Consider the following 26,266-nt stretch of genomic DNA (forward strand, 5'->3'; position numbering starts at 1 on the left):
TAAATACATTCTCTAAGGTAGAGACGATACATTTTTTACGATTAACATAAGAATAATTACGAGTAGATCATTGTTATCCTTATCACATGGTTAAAAAGAATTGTGAGTAATTCAATTTAATTTAGTCGTGTAGTGCGTACACAGAGAACGGAACTACTAATCAAGTACCTACTGGGTCCGTTGAGTCGAAAGGAGACAGTTGTCGGGTCTCATTCATGACACACATAGAATACGGTCAGTCTAAGTGCAATCAAATGTAATAATATTTTAAACCCGTGGTTTTATTAATGTTTTCTGTAATAAAGTTTGTTGTTTAGTCACGATCCGCGGTAGTTAGTGAAGTGTACAGTATTGTGAATGTGTTAATAACTGAGATATTCTTAAAATTAATTTATGCCAAAAATGTGATTATGTTTATCTACTCTATGAGCCTATCTACATATAATGTATTCAATTTTAATTTATTATTATTATCTATCTAAAGAGTTTTTAATTTATTCGTAACTTGTAAAAAATTTCAAGTAGCATATTTGTTAGAAAGAAAAAGAAGTAACAAAGCGCCTACAATTTTCTTTCGGCATAACTAGTGGCATGTGTAATTGCGGGTGATATTGCTCATGCCAGGTATACTATTGCTATTGGCCACGTTCGTGGCGTAGCTTATTACATTGCTGGTTATATCTTGAGTTGATACAAAGCTCACATTGAAAACCAGAGATGCAATTTTATTTCCATCTGAGTTCGCCGAATGTGTGTAGCAGCCATTGGAGGCACTAAAGGACAAAGCATAGGATAGTATAGATTTAAACAATGAGGTAGTTTGGGTACTTTTTTACGTTGTGTTTATTTTGCTATAAGGTCGGATAAAACTTTATTTTTTTACCAATAAAGCTATATAATAAAATCCCACCTTCCGTTGCCAGTTTCTAAATTCGTCTGCTTCCAATTCTTATACTTCTAATCGAGACAATAAATGTTCTCACCCTTTGTGCGAATCTTTAGGTGAAACTAATTTCCTACTATCGTCAAAATTATTTCGATCGCCCTTTCTGATTTTGAATCTCAATTAGTATTAAGTATTGTTCTTCTTCCGCAATTTACATGTTTCTGTTACGTTAATTAATTTCTTAATGGTATTAATCTAAATAAACATACCTACTTGTACAATAGTTGATCATCGATTTAGATAATACATAATGCTATGCGTGACTTCAATTATCAGATTAACGACGAGTTACTAACTCATTGATAGAATCAATATTATTTATTTTTTAGAACTTTTAACAATTAATCCTATGGTGAGGCCTTGACAAATTTTAACAATTAATCTTGTAATGAAATCATATATCAATTGATTACCTATTCCATTAATGATAAACCATGAACACGTCAAAACAACACTTTGATGCTCTCGTAAATCAAACACGTAAGGCAAATACACAAAATTGATAACAGGACATTAATAAAGTCAAACCGATAAGGTTTGGATCTTTGCTGCTGTACTTAGTGACTAGTCGCTTGTATCAAATATTAACAATCGTTGTGTAGTCGCGGAGAAAAACTGAGGTCAACACACGACAAACTGTGAACAAAGAGTGTGCGTGATTAACAAATACCATTCATTAATTATTATAATGACTTGAAGGCAAATGCTAAAATGTTGTGAAGTGTATATTTAGGAAATGTGATATTGTTAATTACAAAAATTGATGCTAAAATGACTAGTGCAGTGAACAAAATTCCACCAGATGGAGGGTATGGATGGGTCGTGGTGATCGCTTATGCACTTAACAATGTAAGTAGCCCAAGGCAAGGTTCAAAATGTAAATTCTAAAGTTGGATTTTGTTTAGAGAATCGTTATAATACTATAATGCTACGTATGCTCACCTAACTAAAGAATCGATTTTTTATGTTTTCCTAATAATACATTTATCTAATACCTACATGCAAAAACTTTTCCATTGATCCCAATAAAGATAAGTCGTGTAATGGAGTAAATAGGTAATCTAGACGACGATTCCAATTTTTTTACAGAGCAACAACTAATACTTTATGTAAGTATGTTTTTATTGTATGTATGTACCTTACTTAGAGACCTGGTCATTTATTTTAAAAAAGTTTGTATGTATAATAAGAATAAGTATAGGTACAATAAAAACTTTTATGATAGATACCAAATAACCAAATGCATACAAGTTAGAGCTGTCTAGCTCCTAATATCTATCGGGAACGATCTTAATATCAATTAAGAATAATTCCTATAATACTTACTAAAACATACCTACTTGTACAATAGTTGATCATCGATTTAGATAATACATAATGCTATGCGTGACTTCAATTATCAGATTAACGACGAGTTACTAACTCATTGATAGAATCAATATTATTTATTTTTTAGAACTTTTAACAATTAATCCTATGGTGAGGCCTTGACAAATTTTAACAATTAATCTTGTAATGAAATCATATATCAATTGATTACCTATTCCATTAATGATAAACCATGAACACGTCAAAACAACACTTTGATGCTCTCGTAAATCAAACACGTAAGGCAAATACACAAAATTGATAACAGGACATTAATAAAGTCAAACCGATAAGGTTTGGATCTTTGCTGCTGTACTTAGTGACTAGTCGCTTGTATCAAATATTAACAATCGTTGTGTAGTCGCGGAGAAAAACTGAGGTCAACACACGACAAACTGTGAACAAAGAGTGTGCGTGATTAACAAATACCATTCATTAATTATTATAATGACTTGAAGGCAAATGCTAAAATGTTGTGAAGTGTATATTTAGGAAATGTGATATTGTTAATTACAAAAATTGATGCTAAAATGACTAGTGCAGTGAACAAAATTCCACCAGATGGAGGGTATGGATGGGTCGTGGTGATCGCTTATGCACTTAACAATGTAAGTAGCCCAAGGCAAGGTTCAAAATGTAAATTCTAAAGTTGGATTTTGTTTAGAGAATCGTTATAATACTATAATGCTACGTATGCTCACCTAACTAAAGAATCGATTTTTTATGTTTTCCTAATAATACATTTATCTAATACCTACATGCAAAAACTTTTCCATTGATCCCAATAAAGATAAGTCGTGTAATGGAGTAAATAGGTAATCTAGACGACGATTCCAATTTTTTTACAGAGCAACAACTAATACTTTATGTAAGTATGTTTTTATTGTATGTATGTACCTTACTTAGAGACCTGGTCATTTATTTTAAAAAAGTTTGTATGTATAATAAGAATAAGTATAGGTACAATAAAAACTTTTATGATAGATACCAAATAACCAAATGCATACAAGTTAGAGCTGTCTAGCTCCTAATATCTATCGGGAACGATCTTAATATCAATTAAGAATAATTCCTATAATACTTACTAAATTAACGTTTATCAAGAGAACGTGTGTACTAAATAATTTACATAATGAATGAAGCATTGGAATAGAATAATTATATTGCATGTAAATTAACTTGTAGTGCAATGTAAATAAGCTAGATGTATTCAGATTCAAGCATTGCAAAGGGCATTGACATAGCGAGTGCTATCATAGTGCGATAACAGATGGGAACAAACCACAGGAGTGGATTTATAAATACACTAGCGCGTGGCCAAAGTGATACGATAAATTTATACAAGAGATTTCCTTTCCAATAGTGAAAGTATAGCATCTAACAGGATTTCCAGAGGGAGAGTTAATAATTTATACTTTTATTTTGTAAATAGTGATAGTCGAAGAGTGATATGATCAGTCTCATCTGTAATATTTGCTTGCTCTTTATAAGTAAAGCTATCTAATTTGCTAATTTTGTAAAATAAAAAACCATATTTGCTGACTATTCCATTTTAAATTTAACAGAGTACCAAATCCTCAAAATCCCTCTAGTGGATTTTGAGCGATTGCATAACAAATTTCCTCATACGCGAATGCTGCTTAGATATTAGTAGGACATAATGAATACTAGATTATGATAACAAGCCTGCCTATGATTGAAAAAAGTCTAGAGATCGAAAATTTACCTTATATCTTGCTATGCTTTTTTGCCAACGTCTCTGCTATAACTACTTCTACCCCTCTCAAACACATGAACCATTAAATAATTATGCCATACTATAACTTCATTTTCGTCCAGAGTATAACACGGCCACGGTTCCGTTTATTAATTTGGGAGCATAAATCGAAAAATTAAAAGTAGTTCAAAACGTTATGATAAATTATAATGCTGGTTTTGGAATTTCCTTTGCATGCAATATGTACCTATTTGTGTCATGCAGATAACGTGTTTATCTGCTAAAGTCTGGCTTATTGTTTGGTTGTATAGGTACTTACATAGAATAGACATTAAATTATCACACTGTAACTGGGCCTATAACCTGTAATAACAAAATAATCTATGAATAAAGTCCACAAGTATCTATATAAGCAACATTTATATAAGCTACTTATTGTTAGATTTTATTAAATTTATCCGTCATCCGATCTAAGTCTATTATCAAATAAATATATAAGCAGACAACATTTTTAGACGGACGTAATTCCAAATACATGTGCCCTAATCAACCAGCGAGCAACGAGTTGATGGCCAATCTAATGGTCATCACGTGCCTATTTTTGGGCTCTCTGCATATGCACCATTTACGTAGTGTACCATTTATGTCGTACAATTTGGATAAGGTGTGTCATTTACAGCCACAATTGTTACAGGACGTTGGATAAGGTCATTGCATTAGTTTTTCACTCATGTCTGTATATGTATTCATTGTTCATGTTTATAAATAAATATTACCTTAGCCCGCATAATTGGTGACTGCGAAAAGCATTATATTATCTATGTAAGAAAAACGATAAAAATCATTTCCACTATGTTTTTATTGATTTTATCCCCTATCTCGTTACAGGTAGTTGTTCTTCCCCTTATAAGCGGATTTGGTCTTATTTTTCAAGAAGCATTTGAGGAAACAGGCTTATCTGCCACACAAGGCACGCTTGTTATCACACTCAATCATGGAATCGGCATGCTTATATCTTTTTTCACTGGACCCGTACTCCAGAGATATGGGTACAGAAAAGTTGCAGTTTTTGGAGCTATTTTTATCAGCCTCGGTCTCATGATGACAGCATCCTCATCAAATTTCTGGCTGTTTATATTCTCCTATAGTATTATTTGTTGTAAGTAGACATTTATTTCCATACTTGTCCGTGGGTTTAACTATTAAAATTGAATGTTAATGTTTAATATTATGATAATTGCTTATATTATTTGACTTATCTAATAAGTTAACTGTATATTTTTATTTCAGCGTTGGGTGTTGCTTCAGTTATGGCATCTTTTTCATTAGCAATAAATTCTTTCTTCAAAGAGAAAAGGGCTCGAGCAGTCGGAGCAGGAATGTCCATGACAGGTTTAGGAGCTATATACATGCCTCTTCTCATGAGTACCCTCATGTATGCCTACGGCTGGAGATTCGCAGTACTCATCCTAAGTGCCATCTGTCTACACTCTCTAGTAGCTGCCTGTTTACTTAGACCAGCAAAATGGTACTTAATAAATCCTCCAGTAACAGAAGAAATGGAACCATTAAATAAAGAAAATGGTATAGAACTTGTCAATGGAAGTTTTACAGAATCTTCGAAGTTAACTGGTAAATATCTTATAGACTTATATTTTCAAAATAATTGAGTACCACCTATACTCCAATTCTATCTTACTTTCTAAATCTTTTCAGGATCTACAACATTAAAAGTCGAAGAAAGTGTGGAAATTGATTTAAGTCCTCTTAAAAGCATATCAATGAGATCATTAAACAGCAATGCAAGTCTCCAATCCAGGAACGCTATATCACATCCCGATGTACGCAAAAAGCAGCACTTAGAACCATCGCTCTCTGAAGCTAAATATAAGTGGTGGGAATCACAAGAGATAAATTTGGGCAGTTCAATAAATATTTTCAATGAACCAAAATCTGAAATCAAAGAGAAAGAAACAGCACAACCTGAAAAGGCTAAGAAAGAAAAGACTTTTCTCGATAAAATCATAAAAATTTTTGATCTGACTTTACTCAGTGATCCAATATTCGTAAATATTTTGATTGGTCTCTCGGTAGCTTCATGTGTAGAAACAAATTTCTCCTTGCTACTTCCAATGATCCTTAAAGACATGATGGGATTCGAAACGTTTTCCATAGCTCAAATCATGGCAGTTATTGGATTTTCGGATACGATATTCCGATTTGTGTCTCCTTTTATCGGAGAATGGTGTAATAAACCAGCAAGAGTTATGTATATCATAGGTTTATTATTAATTATATTTACACGCACAAGTAAGTATATAAGTGTGAAAACTTTTTCTAACAGTATTACTCCTACTGCCGATGAAGAAATCAGAAGCTGTTGAATGTTTTCTCTGCTTCTAATCAGGAAATTCTTTGACAGTTAACCAAATGGTGTGCATAAATTACAAAAAAATCTATTGTGCAAAATACATTTTATACTTAAAAATAAAGGTATGTTTCTAGATTTGTCGTCGGCAGTTTGCAACTGTAATTATTACTTACCGAATCCTTATACTATGGTAAATTTTATTTCGTTTTAATTATTTCAGTTATGCTGTTCACTACTACCTACATTGGGATGATGTTCGTAGCCCTACTCATGGGCATCACCAAAGGAGTGCGAACAGTGTATATGAATGTCATAATTCCCAGTTATGTTCCCATTGACAGACTTCCTTTTGCATACAGCATACAGATGTTCGTCAATGGAATCACTATTATAGCATTAGGTCCACTATTAGGTAAATACTATTATTCATCTATACATAGAAGATATTTTAAAAAATAATTATAGTAGATCTTTCTGGGATTTACAAAAGCCATATAATTTTTTTTCTGAATGTTTATTTTATCCTTCCCATGCTGGTCCCATATCATCATAACATGACATGCACGATTGACATTCGCGCTTTTCTACGAAATTGCCATCTTTTATTTATCAAGTAATCCATTATTTGATAAAAAAGATGGTAATTCCATAAGGATAGCTTTGATAACCTACGTGGAACAATTTTGTCATTGTCATATTATATCTTTGGGAAAAGTTGCATGATATCATGAAATCGATCATTTATCACATAGTATTTTAGGTTATAAAAGTTGAGGTCACCCAGACATGGCGCTACAGTCGCTGACCACAACAACGTGGCAATTCGTTAAGATCTTTTGACAGCAACATATTATAGCCGCAAGACTTTTATCGTGGCACATAGTATATCACTTTAATCAGTCACCAGCATGTTTTTACTGTGCCTAATAAAATAATTATACATTTCAGGCAAAATTAGAGAACTATCCGGCTCGTATCAAATACCTATAGTGGTATTGAATTTAGTGACAGTGATTACGATCATTCTGTGGTGCTGTGAATTTATTTACTTCAGGCTGAAGCAAAAACCTATTACAGAGAACCAGGAAACAAAATAATAGCCCATGATACACCATTGGAGTGGAACAATCCTCTCAAACCAAGAAAGAACGATTTTTAGTCTGAGTGGCTTCATAAGTGAATGTTAAATTTAATTGTTATTAATATAAGTCATCAGATAGCTATATAAAATTTGTTAGAAATGCTGATATTTTATTATTTATGAAGGCCGTAAACAAAAAGGACATATCACTTCGTTGCATTTATTTACATGAGAGTATTTACATTACGTTTGTTTACTTTGTATCAAGAACAACAAACATTTGGCTATAAAATAATGGAAGAGATAATTCTTGCTTGCATATGACATCGTAAAGACATTCTAAGAAACTTTGGTTATCATGATATTTTGTTATTACAATCTCTTGACGTTTACTAAGATTTAGAAAAACAGTTTTAACATAAATAGGTAGGTACATTTTCATCAAAATATAGTTGATCAAATTAAAAAGAACACTACCACTAATATATTGGTATTCTTCTTAATTTGCTCGAATAAAATTCTTAAATCTATTCACACATTAAGTAAATATTTTGTAACATGTTATTTCATTGTTCAAACATTGAGTCACCATGAGTTAATCACTTTTGTTGTGTCTTTCACTTACTCTCACTACTTTAGAGTTTATTCTCACAGTTTTTTTTTTTTTTAATTTCACCTCATAGATATATTTCACAATTAAACACTTGAGTGATGAATAAATGTATCACATATTTAATTGTCTTCATGATGACCTACAGTCGTGGTATCTGTTATATCCTGAAAATTAATAAAAATGTATTAAGTATTCGTAAAACAACATCAAAACAACTTTTACATGAAAAATAAATAAAGTTCAGCTACTACTTTGTTTATTTTCTATGTAAAAGGAGGCGTTACTGCAACAAAACAAATCTAAATACGTTTTACAAATTCTTGTAGTATTATGTGGCACAAACAAACACAATACACATAGCATGAAATTGTGGGTATTCTCTTTTATAAAATTTACTGGTATTAAAATATGGTGCGAGATAGATTATAAAACAAGTGCATTTTGGGTTAAAATTTTATAGAATTAAGTTCATCGTCCCCAATAACAGATAATTAAAATGTTTCATTGAGCTTATTTAAGTTACTGTGCAACAGAGCCAAACGGTGCATAACGCCGGAATTGGCATTGGATGAGCAATAGTTAGACTAAAAGAAAATTAGTGTTGTAAATCATTAGAACCTCGTCCTCATTAGAAAAATGTGTCTGTTGGAGACCTTCAGGCAGGGCTGTATTGCTGCGTTGTTCGCGATTCTCCAGGTCATTTACTGTAAAATCAAATAATAATTATGATTAAATAGTTTTTCAACGTAATAAATATCTTATAAATTCTTCAGAAAGTAGAAAACTTACTGCTTTCATACCAGCTTTTTGAGAAACTATATGAAGAATCTGATTTCATAGATTCAGTTTTGTCAGCAGATGTGAATCCTGTAGATGGACGATTATAAAATCTCGGGGATTTAAAAGGGAAATTATCTGATGTTGATGCCTCGTTGTCTCCACGTATCTTTTTAAATTCGAAAGACTCTGGATCAAACCATTCTTTTGTTAAGTTTCGGGAATCTTGCCATGGCTTTGAAGTGACAACATAAACCTTTTCTTTTGTCAATGGTGATATTGAAGTTTGAATTTTACCCCATGGAGCTGGTGTCGTGGTAGTACTTCTAAAAGTAGAGGCTGCTGTGTAAATATGTAGTTTATGTATCTCATCTTCGTCTTTATTTTTACCACTATTGTGTTTCGATTTAGGCCTTTCAATTGTATTGTATTGTTTCCAAGATTTAAGAGATGAATTATTTTTGTCTTCTGTAACTGTATGCTGTATACTGCTAGAGCCTTCATGATCATAAAATTCATAGTTATAATCAATAGTAGATGAGACATAATTTGTAGGAACAGTCGTGGTAAAGAAGTCATCTGGGATTTGTTTAGCATATTTTTCTACGTTACGAGATTTCTGTGGTATTTTATGCCGCTTAGAATATTCTTGCGCAGTCCATTCGTCGATCGTATGTTGCAACTTAATTATATCAAAGGGAGGTTCCTTTACGTCATATAGATCATTTAAAATATCTGCCGTATTAAGACGATCTGAATCATAACTTTCTGTGGCTGTCGAAGTTGTTTCTTCAGTAGTACTGTAACTATCTGTAACAGTACTTGTATAAGGGCTTTCTGTATTTGTTGGTATTTTTCTAGCTTGATATTCATCGTCATCTCTCAAGCTCCAGTCCTGACTTTCCTGGCCCAAATTTAAATCAAGTTGACCAAGTTCTTTATTTGTTGTATATGGAACTATAATTTGTACTATTTTGGGTTTATCAGCGTATTCTTGAGGAGATGAACTTTGAGCAAAATGGGCTTTATTATTTTCCCAATCGCTGGTGAGTATAGACGATGCTGGTGTTGTCTGTATGTCATCATAGATCTCGTAATCGTTATTATTGCTAGGTGTTGATAGCACATATGCAAAGTTACCATGATCCTTATGAGGTGCCCTTGGTTTAAGATACAAAAGAGGTGAATCAATGTTTTGCAGATTGTTTTCAGTGCGATATTTATCAACGTCTTCATCTTTTACACCTCTTAAATCTGCAAAAGTAGGTCTATGATTCGATGGTACACTTATTGGTTTTAAATCAGTAGGTACACCTCTATCATATAGGTCATTTCCATCGTCAATTCCTGTACTTTCAAAACTTGCATCTGATATTGATTTTGTTTTCGATACATGGTCATCAGAAGCTTGCGATGAAATGTCTCTGACATCGTCAACAATAAATCCATTAGGAAAATTTCTATAAGCTTTCGTACGGTTCTGATTCCTTAAAATTTCTAAATCAATTACAGGCGATTGGATTATAGTCGCGGGATAATCAATGGAATGAGTAAACTCCGCAACAGGAATACTCGGTGATATATCAACATTTGATGTGTGCTGCATGGAATTAATTCCCTGAACTAGTTTTGGTTCAAATTTAGACGGCGGCCTGAATGGACGTGCATTAAAAATAGGAGGTAAAGGAGATACACTCAAATTGGGTAAAGCAACAGGCTGTAGAGTATGAATATTTCTTCCTCGATTCAGTGTGAATGGAGCAGGATTGGCAAGTGAGAATGTTGTATTCGGTATAGGATATCTTGTATTGTCATTTGGCAAAACCTCCGTTTTTATTTTTGTCGATTCTGCGGCTGTAGCAGATGGTATATTTAATGAATTAGGATTGGATATGGGTTCTCCATATGAATTTTTGAATATAACGGGTGGAGATACATCTGGAAGTTGTAGCTCAGTAACTGGTTCTGAACTTTGTAACTGATTTGGTTCATAATGCGCTGTAACTGATGCATAAGTAGAAGATATATAAGAAGGAGTTGTGGAATGAGCGAGTGAGTACATATCGGTTGGAGGTCTATATGTTGAACTGGGTTGAGATTTAAATGAATTTGTGTTGCTAAATGAAGATATTTCCTTAGATGGAATAATACTAAAGGATGAACTTGGTATTCCGTATGAACTACTAGGTACGCTATACGAGCTACTAGGTACTCCGTAAGAGCTACTAGGCACCCCATATGAGCTACTAGGTACTCCATATGTGCTACTAGGTACCCCATATGTACTACTAGGTACCTCATATGAATTACCAGGTGTACCATATGAACTGCTAAGTACGCCATATGAACTACTGGGTACACCATATGTACTACTCGGTAAACCAAATGATGAAGATGGTGAGGAATACGAATTACTTGTTGACGAATGAGGAGAATTAGAAATATGTGATGAAACTGAAATAGTGTGTGTAGGACTAGGTGGTCCATATGTTGAACTTGCAAAACCATGTAAAGAAGTACTCTGGAACGGCGCCGGTGGACCATACACTGCATGTGGGACTGCAGGTAATAATTGTGGAGTTTTCTGAGTGCTCAATATAGGTAAATTCAGTGTATTAGGGTATGCGGTTGGACTAGGAGGTCCATATGTTGGATTAGGACTTTGATATATATTTTTAGCTCCTACATTGTATCTAATCACTGGTATCCATGGCACAAGATTGCAAGGATTGCAATCTTTTTTGATAGGTGCTACATGATTGGTAACGAGTGAATTTGTGTCTTGGTTAGGTGGTAGCTGTGTGGAAAACAACCAACCCGAGACTTTTTGAAATAACGATGGTGAAGGGGTGGTTGTAAAAGGCTGGGGTGGTGGTACGAAGTTGAAATTGTATTGTTTGTAAAATGGCGCTGGGAATTTAAAGTCTGAGGTAGGAGGTGGTGGAGGGGGTGGGTAATGGTATCCACTGTCCAAGTTTTGCCTCTGCACTCTTCCTCCGCCATGGAATGGCACCGGTTGTATTGGAGAGCGAGGCGGAGGTGGCGGCGGCTTGAGGAGATCTCCGAATTGTGACGCGCCGTTCCCAGGCTTGTGTCCAGTGCCATCAGCATTACATTTGATGACCACGACGAATAGAAGCAATGGGATTATCTGGAAAGAAATTTAATATTTAATTAGAAATAGAGTATACATATAAAGATCCACTTAATAATAATAAAGATCCAAGACATATTTAAAACCACTTGGTAAAAGCTGAAGACTCTGTTGGCCCTATAATCTCATCAACATTTAGTAATAGGATATCCACAACTCCGAAATACTTAGTAAAATAATAAAACAATTCTTTTAAATCTTTCAAAACTAAACAGCGCAATTAACTATGAAATGTCATTTGTTTATAACTCTTAGATGATAAACTGACATAAATATTATATTGCTTTAAATTCCAACTGGTTGTGCATTCCGCATATGCAAAAAACAAATTGAGTAATTACTTAGAAATTATAGTGAAATACGTGGTGTGACATATCGGAGAAATATTGTGGCGGCTTCCCACGAGCTCCCATTCTTTGCACTTTTCTCTTTTCTCATAATGATGGCTGCGATCGAATTATGCTGCTTTTAGAATTATCTATGTCCTACTTTATTTACTTCTCTTCATTTACTAATAGTGAAGAATCTTACCGACTAACAGGATTATTATAACTATGTATGTGTGACGCTGAAGAAGGACGGGGAAAATAGTTGAACTGAAGAAAGACAATGAGACATAAATATTTAAATCAAAAAACCTTCCTTATTAAAAAAATATTTATCAAAGTGAACATCTATTTGCTTACTTATTTACTTATTATTATTCTTATTACTCATGTACGAAATCAGTACATTGTTATTTTTAATTATGTATTTTAGTCGCTTGTTACATAATTTAAACAAGACCTGATTCGATTCGAGTGATCTCAAGTATTGAAAGTAGGAGCACGAACGCGTAGGTACATGATTTGGCTGCGCTTTACAAAGTACATAAAATTCAGTTCTCGTACATGCCCGAGTTTCAAAATTCTAGTAAGTACGCGCCCATCGTACAATCGTCGTATCATTTGAATAAATACGTGCAAGAAAGTGAAATTACTGTGCGTCAACAATTTGAAGAATATAAATACCGTTATGTGACTTAAGTATGTATAGTGGCTTATTGCTAATCAAACTTGATTTGTCTCAAAGTAGGTACATACTCCTCATCTATTTTTAATTTTGCTTATGTAAGAAAAATATCGTGACCCGCACACTGGTTGATTCTTATTAACTTGTGTGTGAAATGGAGAAGGCAATGGCAAACCACTCCATTAATAATGCCAAGAAAGTTGTTGTGTGTGTTTCATTTCACGTAATAACCACGACCCTCAGTCATGAGGAATACAACTATGAAGAAGAAGAAGAAGATAAATTGACCTACTTAAATATCATTCTAACTCCTTCCTATTCAATATTAATTATTCCTATAATTAAATACTAAAATTGATTTCAAGAAAAAAGTTACAAATTCAAAAAGTGTACGATGTAAGTGTAGCTCAGATGTAGCTAAAAGCTAAGTTATTTACAATCAATTCTATTTTTTGTTAACGTTGTAATATGTATCACTTTTGAATAGCTCAGTCTTAGACAGACAATAGTAATAGTTCAATATGAAAACAGGTGTCTAAGAGAGAATGCAATTACGCGAAATTCTCATTAATATTTACGACAAGGCGTGCTTCTGTACATATATACACATGTGCCAAACATCCACAAGAGTGACGTGCCCATGTAAATTCACGTATAAATTGTTGTATTATCGAATTTTAAACACTTTCTCTCGACGATAACATAAAATTTTACATGCTCATGTCACAGGGTTATGTTACTTTTGACAGCTAGAAAATGAAACTACTGATTGGGAGGATTTAAACAGCAGGAGTGCACCGAGCGCTGGCTGATCCAGCAACTTAGGGAATTTTGCACACGTTTGTCAGGTATAAACATGGTTCATGTACCAAATTATGTTCATATTATTTTCATATGATTTTTTTTAGTAATAAGCTTTGTTTAGTTAAACATTATTATGTCTAGCTTAAAGTGAAAGAAAAAAATATATATAAAATTATACGCGTCATTTTACGTATTTAAAAACCTGTTTCGCTAAGTAGTAACTGCACAAGACTGTCAAGACCTTTACAAATGTATCAAACAAGTACTGATCTTGGAGCGAACACAGCCTGCTCATGTAAATTTCTCGCAATACTTTTTTTTTAAATCACACCAAGTTTTAAGATATCAATGGGATATGAAACATGAATGAAATATGGTTTATTTTTTTTTAGTAGCAAAAACTAACAAAACGACAAAAAAGTGGTACATAAGTAATGAAGAGACATTGTGGCTTTTGTGTTGCCTCACGACTTGGACATCGAGATTGGAGTCACGACACGAATGACGTCTCCATCAAGGAAAGCATACGTATTGTTTGTTATCGATTGTTGCCAAAACTCGATCTTTTTGTCTTGTTGGATAATCACTCCATCAATAGATACTTAGTCGTGATTGAGTAAGCTTTTGTATATGAAGACATAATTTTAAGAGAAAATTAGAAATGTAATCTACCCGTAGAGTGAACAAACAGTTCAACTGGCTACTTTATAATTCATGTAGCTCACCCAAATCGAACTTTATGTTAATATGAACTAACAAAGCAAAAAAATGGATGTACCTACTTATTTATGAGAATTTCTTATTTTTAGATTGAAATAGATCTGTATAAGAAACGTAGCTATTATCTTAAAATTGACCACAGTAGTTACAATACAAAATCCTAATCACGTTTACAGTCTAGTTATATCCTAGAAAAAACTTAAAGTGAACTGTTTTTTCACAAACGTGTCATTTTTGCCAGAAGCATTTAAATTGTCGTCAGATAGGTCTTGTTGCATTTAACGTGACAATATGTATAATAAACATTGAGTAAAGAGTTCCCTCGTTGGCAATGGCAAACCTGATGGCAGTAGCGCCATCGGGTAATACTTGTACATATGAATTTAATTTTTTGATGCATTGTAATGAGATAACGATAGGTCTATATCACCCAATTGTAACTTTTGAAACTCGCATATTTTACAAGAATGGGAAGAGGAAAAAACGATGACAGGCTTAACTACAATTACCTAGTTTTATCTGTGTTATTACTTAGCCACAACCGCAACATAACCCGAGCAGCTTCGTGGTTACACCGTTTTGTTACACCGATGAATAAACTTCTCACTTTTTGGATCCCGCTTATTTCACAAACGATTGGAGAGCAAAAAATTATGACAAGCCAACCTATTATTACATACCCAATTTTAAATTGGTACGTACCTATTAACTATGCTATCACTTAGCCGCAACCTAACAAATTGGAAGTAAGGCCTAGATCATCGTCGCACCTGGTTTTCACTTTTAGGATGCCGTTTATTTCACAAGCGAGGGGAGAGCAAAAGGTGATGGTAAACTTATCTATTATTAACCAGTTTTAGATAAGAACCTATATTAGCTATACTATCACTTAGCCGCAACCTAACAAATCGGAAGTATCTAACATCATCTCACCCAGTTTTCACTTTTTGGTTCCCGCTTATGTCACAAGAAAGCCTTGCGTTTTGTCGAGCAATTAAGTAAAAGTTGCTGGCAGCGTGCGAACCGCAAGGCCGACGCTCTTCGTGACCTTTGGTCATGGTCTTCATAGGGCTCGCCTCAATGCTCATATTGTTATGTTTGCGGTTCACTTTCTTTGGGTGCATTGTACGATTTTGCATTTACTATATTGCTTTGTCGAAACAAATTACTAAGAAAATTACAAGACGTATTAATACAGAGAAAAAAGTGCTATTTTCGTGGAAAGGTCAATAAAAGGTCTTATCTATCAATCAGTACAATAAAAAGTACCTACTGTTTCTTTACACTTTTTTATGATCTTGGTGTTAATTCACAGAGAACAATATAACTAAATATTTTAAGTACATCACAAAGCAATCAAAAGTGAAGACACAAGGTGATATTTCAACCAACATGAAGTCTTCTTTAACTTCGTTTTAAGTAGTACCTGTTACAACTTGCGATGCTGAATAAAATTCGTAGACTGGAAACAGCTGATAATAATTTAAGTATACCTCTTAACTTGATTTAAAACCATGAAATTGTCGATAACGTATTCTATGAATGGCCATACAATTAAGTTGCTCTGATTTCTCTGTTACCAATGCAGTCCACTAAGTATTGCGTGAATGTTGCTTCCGGGCGCTTTATTATTGCTGTCAATGCGAATTCCATCTGCTACTGATTTACATTTGCTGATTTTCTTGTCTTTGGCCCTCCATAGAATGCTTATTTTATTTTTATTCGAGGATACCATGTTTACTAGTTCGATGATTTCGGTAATGTATCTCGAGTTCCTTCGTGCTTTGAAATATTCTGCGTTGAGACTACGAGAAACACTTAGCACAGTGGGTCATGATCGTAACCCATCCTCCACAAGAAATGTCGTTAAGACGGGTCGGGGCGTTAATTGTTATTGTTAGTCCTTGTTGTGATTGTCAATGTGATTATGATAATTTGTTTGGGTTTTGATTAGATTTTGCTCTTATTTGAATATCGAAGTGAAATAGATTATTTTCATCATACTAAACGAACGCCATTTCGTAAGCGAATTACATAACCAGAAAATTTAAGTACTTTCTTAACTTGTGACAGATGGTCCTAAAGCAGCAATTACTAAAACAAATAGTATACTTATTAAGACATCATTATCCTTTTGTCAACTTCCAAGACAGAACGTCAACAATGGCAGATCTAGTCGAAATGATCACCGAATAGGGTGGGAAAGAACAGTGAAAGCATTGTCGTGACGAGACAGCAGTTACGAACATCTCGTGTGATGTCACATCTATCAATCTTTGAACAATACCAGACTAATCCGAGGTCATATGTGAGCTAAAACCATATTGGTCAAGTCAGGATAAGTTTGAACAAGAAAGAAGAATTGACAACTGCAAAATTTTAGCAAACCTTTTTAATAGTATTTCCATTCATAATATTAAAGAAATTTAAAAAATTACTCATTTACTAAGTAAAACCAAAGAAAATTGCATAACTTTTTGAATTAACAATTACCAAAAATAGGGTACCAACAGTCATGTGACTAATTAACTAAGGGGCACCTTTCTACTTAAATAAAGGTAGTTACTTTTTTCATCAATATAGGTAGGTATACTATATTTATGAGTGTAGAGTTGACTCAGTTGGTTCATTAGTGCTACTCGTATTCGTGTAGTATAAGGGCGGCAACACTTTCTATTTGAAATTCACGGAAATTACACTGTGTAGTCAGTCGTTACAATTTTGTTATGCTGGCAACATGAATATTCATCTCTGGGTTTCATCAGAGTTATATTTCAAGTCTCCGTCAAACTACATACAGATTGAATAACATGATATACTACAACTACATAACTAAAATACATAAACCGTTGAGAAATTACACGCACACTAGCGCCTCCAGTTTTATAAATTTGTTTTATTTTTAAGAAAAAATTTAAAATATATCTGTACATTATGCTACGCTAGATAAAGGATTTTGTAAAAAACTATTATTGCATTAAATAATATAGTCACAATAATTTACTACACGGATTTTGATGACTATCGCTTTAGATTTAGGTAATTGTAGCAACTATGTGCAGTAGATTTTTAATTTTTATTGTCAAAACTCTGTATCATCAGCACGTCCCATACGAAACGGAAATCGTGTAATATTTCCGAGTAATTTATTCTCTCTCAGTATATTACCACACAAATTCCAAAGCATAGGTAAAAAAAATCTTCATTAGGATGATGAGCTACACGATTCTACAATGTTACTCAATAGTTGATATCTGATTGTGATCCAATATATAAACTCTTGATTTGATTGCTTGGACCAACGACTTTTATTGATTGCTAGACTGGGTTTTATTTCTTTAAATTTTATTTATTAATAAATATTTTAATAAATATTTACTTTCGATCTATGTCCATGTTTAACCGATTAAAATATCAGCCGGATTCTAATCTTCATGAAGAGCTATAAATTAAAGAATTATTTTCCTTTTTACGATATATGCAGATTTTATCAAACAATTAACACGTAGAAATTATTATAAGTAGGAATTATAGTCAACTACGACAATATGACAGTTTTTGTTTTATTAAAACTTGGATTATAGTATATTTACTGGAAGTACTAGGTATATATTCTGTAGTATAGTGCTACTAAACTCATCATGTAAGGAAATCTATAAATTGTCTTTATACACTTCTCTTCCACGTTTTCCTTCCCACATGATAATTTACAGTAAATAATAACTAATCTAGCAAAAGTAAAACTTATAGGTTATCATTGGCTTAGAGGAGTTTAAAAAGAAATTGAGAGTGTTTCATATGCGTGTGGGCGAGCGCGACCGTGAAATCTCTAATCAATGTGTCCAAAACATTATGTCAGTGTTTATTGATTGATAATAAACAGGTTTTATTATGCAATCTATAAACGTTATTTCTGAAGTTTAAATGTGCTTAAGTGAATTGTTTTACACAAATACATATTTGAATCAAATTGTCATCAGGAACTGTATAGGCAGTTCTATCGTAAGAAACTGTTTGTTACTATTTTGTTTGTTCCCTTAACAATTTATTTAAAACTATCCGCATTCCAGGCTGGCTCGGGTAATGACATAATAAATTATACCCCTAAACCTTCCTCAGGAATCACTTTATCTATGGGTGAAAACTACATGAAAATCCGTGCAGTAGTTTTTGAGTTTGTCGCGAACAGACAAACACGACAGACGCGATAGAGGACTTTGTTTATACGTAAGGATATGTATTTGTTTTAACTACGTATAGTCCTAGTTTTCTTTTAAGATACAAAGAAAATTCAAAATGCACGCACTACGCACTACGCACCGTGATACTAAGAGAGAATTACGCATCAGTTATAATCGTGTATTAACTTCATTGCACCATAAACATTTACACTGACTATCAACAAAAGTAATGGATGAACATTATAGAATCGTGCACGGTAGATTTAGTGAGCGATTATCATCCAGCCCAGGGTGAAAGGTCCACTATAATGTACCACAGATAAATAAAACAGTAATATTCATTACCAAGAAAGCGTCAACAAAAAGCTTACGCAATTTCCCGATGATATTAGTGAAATGAGACGGGTAACACTCTACATTAATCATAGATGTGTGGGAAAATGCTTAATTTAACATATCCGTTAATTTTTGACATAAGAAGTAAGCTAAGTAGTGTCATGTGAATCATACAGGCCTCCGGAGTGTCATTGCGTTGCGTCAACAGGAATAAGAATTTCTGGAAAGCCCTGGGACCATGAGGGAAACCTGCCGTACATTATCGGCGCTGCTCCACTTCCTGAAGGAGCTAGGCTGGTGATACTAACCAGTAGTCCATACTCCTCACGTACTTATTACGTAAGATACCTTCAAAATTATTTGAATGGTATAAGTACCATGCAAATAATTTTGTAGATATTCTTATCATCTTTAGGCGACAAAAGCGCTATGTAAGAAGTAAAAGTGTATAATTAGAAATGTAAACAGCAATAAACAACATATCATCCACACCACATAACACAAAGACTGTATGTGTGAATAAGATTTTTGAAATGAACCTGCTATGTATATCGCTTACTACGATGGGTGGGAATCGCGCTTTCACGGGCAATTCTCACCAGAACAATGATCCGAGAGGTTCAAGTGCAGGCAGATTGTTTCTTCACTCCATTTGTCAGTGGTGGCGAAGTTTTATTACAAATATTTAAGATGACATTGATATGCTAAAGTGTGAAATTCTCTCCCCGCTTCGATATTTCCCGAATCCTAAAATTTTGGAATCTTCAAAGCAAGAGTGAATAGGCATTTTTGAGCTTTTTTGAACACCTTAGACCTGCTTTCCATCAGTCTAGATTAAGGTCAAACGCACTCAAACTATTAATAAAAAAGTTATTAGACTTGTCCGTTCAATTTCCTATACAATTTCTTGATTTTGGGTATGTTCACAATTTTTTGTTCAATTGCTATTGTATACGGTCATAAAGGCTCTCAGAAATGTCTGCCATTTAATAATAGTCACATTAACTGATTTAGCAGGGGGTATTTTGGCTTAATAATTGGATTTTACTTATGGATATATCTAAATTTTACTCTTCGAATTTCTTTTAATATATTTATTTTATACAAAATAATGTATGTTTTTTTCATTTTTTAAACTAAACTTAATCTAAATTTAAAACTTCAATTATAATAAGTGGATATTAGAACAAGAAATAGCCACTTCATTTGGCTATAAATATTTAAATTTAAAGATTCTTATCTGAGTATGTAAAACATGCTTTGATTGGGAAGAAAGTAAAATCCCGTTTAGCATACTATTGTCCCTCCTTCAAACACGGCCATTGAAACAATACCACAACTACAATAGGTAGTATACCTGTGAGTATATACACTGACCAAATTATAGACATTTACTCAGTATGCATAGAAATCGAAAGCAAATTCACTTGCGATCTCAACTGGCGTTAAAACTGTAAACTCAATGGACAATACATCGGATATGCGGACGAGACTGCACGCAATGTGTACAGTCAGTTACGTAAATACGATTTTCGTGAAAATAATATTTTTATATGGTTCCTATGAGAATATCTGATAGAAAGCATCTATGTCATATGATATACCTGAACATGGATATTTGTGTACCAATTTTCATCAATTTTTAATAACAAAGAAAGTAAGTCCAGTCTGGAACAATGAATTTATTTGAAATGAATCTAAAAACTTTTTGCTATAGATATACTCTTTCAAGCGCATTTTCAAGGAATTTACTACTAACTCCTTGTTCGACCTCTTTTAAAAGTTCTTACTTGTACATTATAACCGAATAGTCGAATATTATACTTTCAAAAATGATACGTGAGTTCTTTAACTTAAATATATCGAGAAGAGATTTATGTTGACTGTACCATAGACTATCTACGAGCTGTACGTTTAATAACAATCAACATATTTCAATCACATTTAACACGTAACAGTTATTATAAAATTGCCATAACTTATTAATTGCAGTCTTGCGCAATCATTAATTGCAGAAGTTCAAATTGGCTATGATCGATAGGTATTTGACCTTTAAAGGTTATGTAACTACTGCTTGACTAGCACTTTATACACATTCCTAGACATGGATGAAAGTATAGGTTTTATTATTATCGTGTTTAAAACTATTGTTTTATAATTTTTCAATATGTACATATTATTTCCTTATAGGTTTTCATTAAATACCTTTCCATGTACAACTTTTTGCATTAACGGTAGGTATATTGAGTGTTTAAAACTCATAGTTACCTATGACAAAAATATTACACAATAACGTGAAAAATTAGACACCCAAGCAATTTATAAATTAAATAATTTAAAGATCTGTCCGCTTAATTATGTTATTAAATGTTTTATCATGTTTGTTCAATCACTATGTCAATTCATTATGTCAATTCACGTAGACCAACGCATTTGTTATTTTAATTACACAATAATTTTATCTCTCAATCTGATGAAGGGGCCACCTCCTATTTATTAGATTTTCATTATAGTGTACATTCCTTTGACAAATAAGATAGATTAATATTCTTATACCTGACCTTTTGCACCCGATCAATTTGAAACGATGTAGGTAACAAATATGTTTATGTAGGTAAGTTATTCTTCTTCTTAGCGTGTCAACTCGGCATGTGTTACCTACACAGGTAAGTTCAAATTGATTCTGAAACATTAGTTATACTGGTTCACTGCCAAGATTTTGTATGTTGAATTTTATAAATGCATTATGTCTGTCTATTGAAAATAAGAAACTTCAAAGTAAAGTCAGGTGACAACATTGGAATAATCACATCTTTAAGTTTTTTTAATTTCTGGTAATACTCTACAACATTTTATGTATAACGTGACTGTACTTGATAAAAAATTAAATACTGTCTACCAATATAAATACCATGTCTTTTTTCCACTTGTCTTCAATGCATTGCGTTAAATCATCTATTCTACAATTTCTAATTTTAATAACAATGTATCTAATATGAATCATTTCTGCTATGTTTTTGTACAATTTATTAATTACATTAAATCGTCAACTTCATACCTGTTACCGTTATTATACCCGCAGTTGTGAAAGATAAACTTCATAAAAAACATGTATTTTTTCATCTTTAAGCACTTTATCCAGGAAAGTGTCGTGTCATTGTAAATGTGCCGTGTCTCTACGTCCATTGAGCAATGGCCGAGGCGTCGTTTTAAAAACAAACAAGTTCTTTCTCAAATTTCTCCCGTTTCATGCCCTTTAGTGTCAAAAATGAGACCATCATCCTACCTCACGTCTCTGAGAAAATTTGAGATTTTCGACAGATTTTGTGAAACGTGCAAACTTACGTAAGATAGGAAGATGTTTTATTTAAAACATGTCTTTTCATTGTAACATGTGAATGTTATAGCAACAGAAACTTTAATTATTACGATATATTGTGTCTAAATAAATAAAAACCTAATGCCCAAACATAATATACAAAGTATAGTGCGTATAGAGCTATTAAGTAAGGTATAGAGTAAATGTCACCTTAATATTACACTTTTGAGGATGATACATAAAATCCATTAAATAGACATCCGTAAAGTTGGCTTAGCTTAGAGATAAAGCTGCGGTTATCACTACTTTCCTTTAATGAAAAAAGCTTTTCTGTTTGCAGTAGGAAGTGCCTCGTTAGTGATACGCGGCGATGACTAAGCTTTTTTAACATAAATATATTTTAGTGACGCATCTATATCACAGCTTTTGTCAACTGAGCTAAGACATAGTTAGGTTGTTTAAAAATTTGTATGTAAAGTTGTATGTAAGATATTGAAATTAAAACACACTTATTTTTGTGACTTCATTTAACGAAAAAAATCGTTGATGTCTTTTACACGGTGATATTGTAAAATGGTTTTATATACTCAAAATTACTTATTTTGATCATATTATGTATTTTTTATACGACTACCTAAAAAGGACTAATGTTATCAGGGAGTGTGATATGTTAACGCGTGCGCAGAAAATTGACTATAACTGACTCGAAGACAATTCATTATGGTATTATTTTCATTGATTTTTGTTTGAATACAAAGTGATATAACCTTATTTTCCTTCACTGAAAATAGTACTCGTCAATAAAAAATACCCACTCGTATACGTTATAAATGCGTGGGATAAGTTGTATTCAAATTTGTATTATTCGACCACACGGTCTTTGCTTTGATTTATTCATTATATCTGAACAATTCCATGGTAATAGTCTATGATTACAAGTTCCATCTTGGATCACATTGGAACTCCCACAAACTCCCCCGTCTCTCTACTAACTCTCGATACATGAAGCAATCACAGAATTAGTATTGGATGATTTATGGCTAGGGCCTGGAGAAGGTACGGTCAGAATATTGTATGATTTATTTGTTGAAATTGTCCGAATTGTCAAATTAGAATTAATTTGAAATATATTTTTTGTTAGATGATTTCAAAAGTTTTAAGAAATATTATATTGAAGATTTTTTTAAAGGAAAATACCTATGTAAGTACTTAACGATTTTCTTGCACAACATAAAAACATTAAGCCAACGTTTTATTATCTCAATAATTATTTTTATTTTACCTGTATTTATTTTGTGTGCTCTGTGAAATGAAATATCTAATTTGTAACTTGATATATTAATTTCATTCTCAATGAACTCCTAGGCACTTATGTCGTTAAATTCTAATAAACAGATTGATATCTTCTCAATCTAAATTGGGATATATATAAACCGCCATAAAATCTGTATCAAGATAAAGAAAATCTACCCAATCATTGGAATTCTTTCCAAAACTGACTTAATTGATATCGACTTGACTTTAGCTTCTTCATAAACATGGAAACGTCTTTATTTTAACGATTTCAGTCAAAAAGATTAAGATTTAATTACACTTTAGGGTGACACTACCAAAAACCCTTATTAGTTCAAATATTCTATTTCTTCCTTTCGGAAATCGATATTACCGAGTAGCCTTTAATGTTATTTTTTTCTTTCATGGTATGCATGCAGACTACCTGATGGAAAGCGGTCACCGTAGACCTATACCTATGCCTGCAATACTAGGAGTGTAACTGGCGTTGCTGACTTGGAATTATTCTTTACGTGCATGATTATTTGAACAATATCAATCTAAGAAATTTTTGTGGGCTTTTAATAATCTGCCGCGTGTTCTGTAACCCCAGATTACAAAAGCTCGTAGTTGATGTAATGGAGTATCACTCACCGGCGTGACGGCCATGTCTCCGCTTATCTGATACGAAGATCCCAATCGCTATAGATCATCACTCAACTTTCACATCATATCACCGGCCGCACTGATAACACAAGCACTGGTAGTATACTGGCATTACGTGCGTACGCTTCGATTGAGGCTGATGAATAGTTGGTAAAGCACGAAAAAGTTCGGTTCCCACGTGAGAGAAATGCGCGTGCTTGAACAATTGTGTGGTGGAGGCTGCGCGCGCGTCGAAAGGTGGGCAAAAAGCGAATGAGCGCGGCGCGGTGCAGACAGGGGCGGGGGTCGGCGCGAGTATACCTGCTGACCCATTTCGATCACCTAGTGGAATTTTAACCCTCACTTTACGCAGGGTTGGGTCCGTTTCTGCAAGCACAGCAATTTATATTCAATTATAACTTCGATATTAATTTGTTTTTAGATAATAAACGAATATACCTATAGCTAAAATTGTATGTACAGTCTTCATATGTTTATGGAATCATAGCATTGAAAGTTAAAAACAAGGTCTGCGAAATAACTAAAATTTATATATTTATGGACAATTCTTCACAATATTGCATTACACTCCTAACTTATTTGTTTTCCCGAACGGGTTCTAGCCCTAATGTTTTTATATTCAACCGCAATTAGAACCGTATGGGTCCTTTTTAGATAACCACCGCGATCACAAGCGTGACGTCACAGGAATGCCGATCACGGGCGGCTTATGGGAAAGGGATGTTCGGGTATTCTTCGAATGGACACAAAGACTGGTCAAGGGATTACTCTGTGAATTATAAAGGAATTATTCAAACTTTTTTGATTTATCATGGTAATCTGAAATGCCGTGGAATAAATAACTTAAATGTACCTAAATAATACTTATTATTTTTAGTCTTACTTATTCAAAAGGTTTTTCTTCGTCAATATCTAGTAGGGCACTTAAAACTATATTAGGTATCACAATTTGCTCTTAGTAAAACTGTATAAAAGCTTTACTATAACTAACTATACGTGGTACAATCATAGTAAATCATTTAAGAGATAGCTTTTATGCCCAACCTATGACCTACCCTCTACTTTCTTGTCACGAATGCAGTCTATTGTTAGTCTGCCTTATAGTTGATATCTATGATAAATTAAATTAAATATTTTTTATGACCTGACCTGGGGTTCGCAACCACACAGCTCCGAATGTAACTGGCAATAAAGGTGAGAGACATTCCATAAATCGCCATCAGTTCAACATTTATATAATTTCTAGCTTCCTTAATTTGATAGATCTGTACTATTTCTTTAAAAAAATCAAGATCACGTTGAGGCTTTTAATGAATAGATATCTATGACATAATTGATTAGGTAAATAGTAATATTACAGTTTTTTACGCAAATAAAACGCATACAACTCTATATCGAATAAGGATCAATTACGATAATCGTTATTCACGTCGCATGGTGATAAATGGTTGTTGCGTTCCTTCCGCATTTTACGGAAGGAACGGAACATATTGCGTACGCGCATATTGACTGCTACTGTTGTATTTAGTTGCGTGCAAAATTCTCGGTCGCTATAATTTAACCTGAAATCTTTAACTGGCGGGTTTTTATCGGGGTATAGTCTACTGAATATCAACCTTGGCAACCCGTAAGGCATAAATATGTGATCTGTATCCAATCACTTTAAATACCCAACTTTACAAGAAAATAAAAACCAATTAACGGTAATGAAGAATAAGCTCTTTATTTGCTCTCCATCTCTATGTGTCTCCTCCACTTAGATGTTTATATATGTAATAGTTTGTATTCCTGATTTTAAAAGTTAATAAAAATCTTTGACGTAAGTAAATAAACTACTTTTTTTTACTTGTGTTTTACAAAATCATCATGCACACACTTTACGACCTAAACTGAACTGCATCGCAAATTCGTACCATTGACTTATGAATGC

At 33.3% G+C, this 26,266-nt stretch overlaps 2 protein-coding genes across 4 annotated transcripts; one reads left to right on the top strand and one right to left on the bottom strand.

Annotated features, from left to right (window-relative positions):
- Positions 1 to 164: 164 nt before the first annotated feature.
- On the top strand, positions 165 to 8,219 carry LOC128669312 (monocarboxylate transporter 9-like). 2 transcript variants are annotated; one of them, XM_053744064.2, is made up of 6 exons: positions 165 to 234; positions 4,920 to 5,190; positions 5,322 to 5,663; positions 5,748 to 6,341; positions 6,623 to 6,814; positions 7,351 to 8,219. In XM_053744064.2, the coding sequence occupies exons 2-6, from the start codon at positions 5,037 to 5,039 to the stop codon at positions 7,497 to 7,499; spliced, it is 1,431 nt and encodes a 476-aa protein (XP_053600039.1). In that variant the 5' UTR covers positions 165 to 234; positions 4,920 to 5,036; the 3' UTR covers positions 7,500 to 8,219. The 2 variants fall into 2 exon arrangements, with proteins under 2 accessions (XP_053600039.1, XP_053600038.1); XM_053744063.2 differs by lacking the exon at positions 165 to 234 and adding an exon at positions 2,408 to 2,922.
- Positions 7,690 to 24,575, bottom strand: LOC128669311 (mucin-3B-like). 2 transcript variants are annotated; one of them, XM_053744060.1, is made up of 4 exons: positions 24,325 to 24,575; positions 8,886 to 12,024; positions 8,750 to 8,800; positions 7,690 to 8,260 (listed from the first exon to the last, which is right to left on the bottom strand). In XM_053744060.1, exons 1-4 carry the CDS (start codon positions 24,337 to 24,339, stop codon positions 8,226 to 8,228), a joined length of 3,240 nt encoding a protein of 1,079 aa, XP_053600035.1. In that variant the 5' UTR covers positions 24,340 to 24,575; the 3' UTR covers positions 7,690 to 8,225. The 2 variants fall into 2 exon arrangements, with proteins under 2 accessions (XP_053600035.1, XP_053600034.1); XM_053744059.1 differs by having other exon boundaries at positions 8,715 to 8,800.
- Between the last annotated feature and the right edge of the window lie 1,691 nt (positions 24,576 to 26,266).

Source organism: Plodia interpunctella, chromosome 4, assembly GCF_027563975.2.
Source record: "Plodia interpunctella isolate USDA-ARS_2022_Savannah chromosome 4, ilPloInte3.2, whole genome shotgun sequence".
Taxonomy (NCBI): domain Eukaryota; kingdom Metazoa; phylum Arthropoda; class Insecta; order Lepidoptera; family Pyralidae; genus Plodia; species Plodia interpunctella.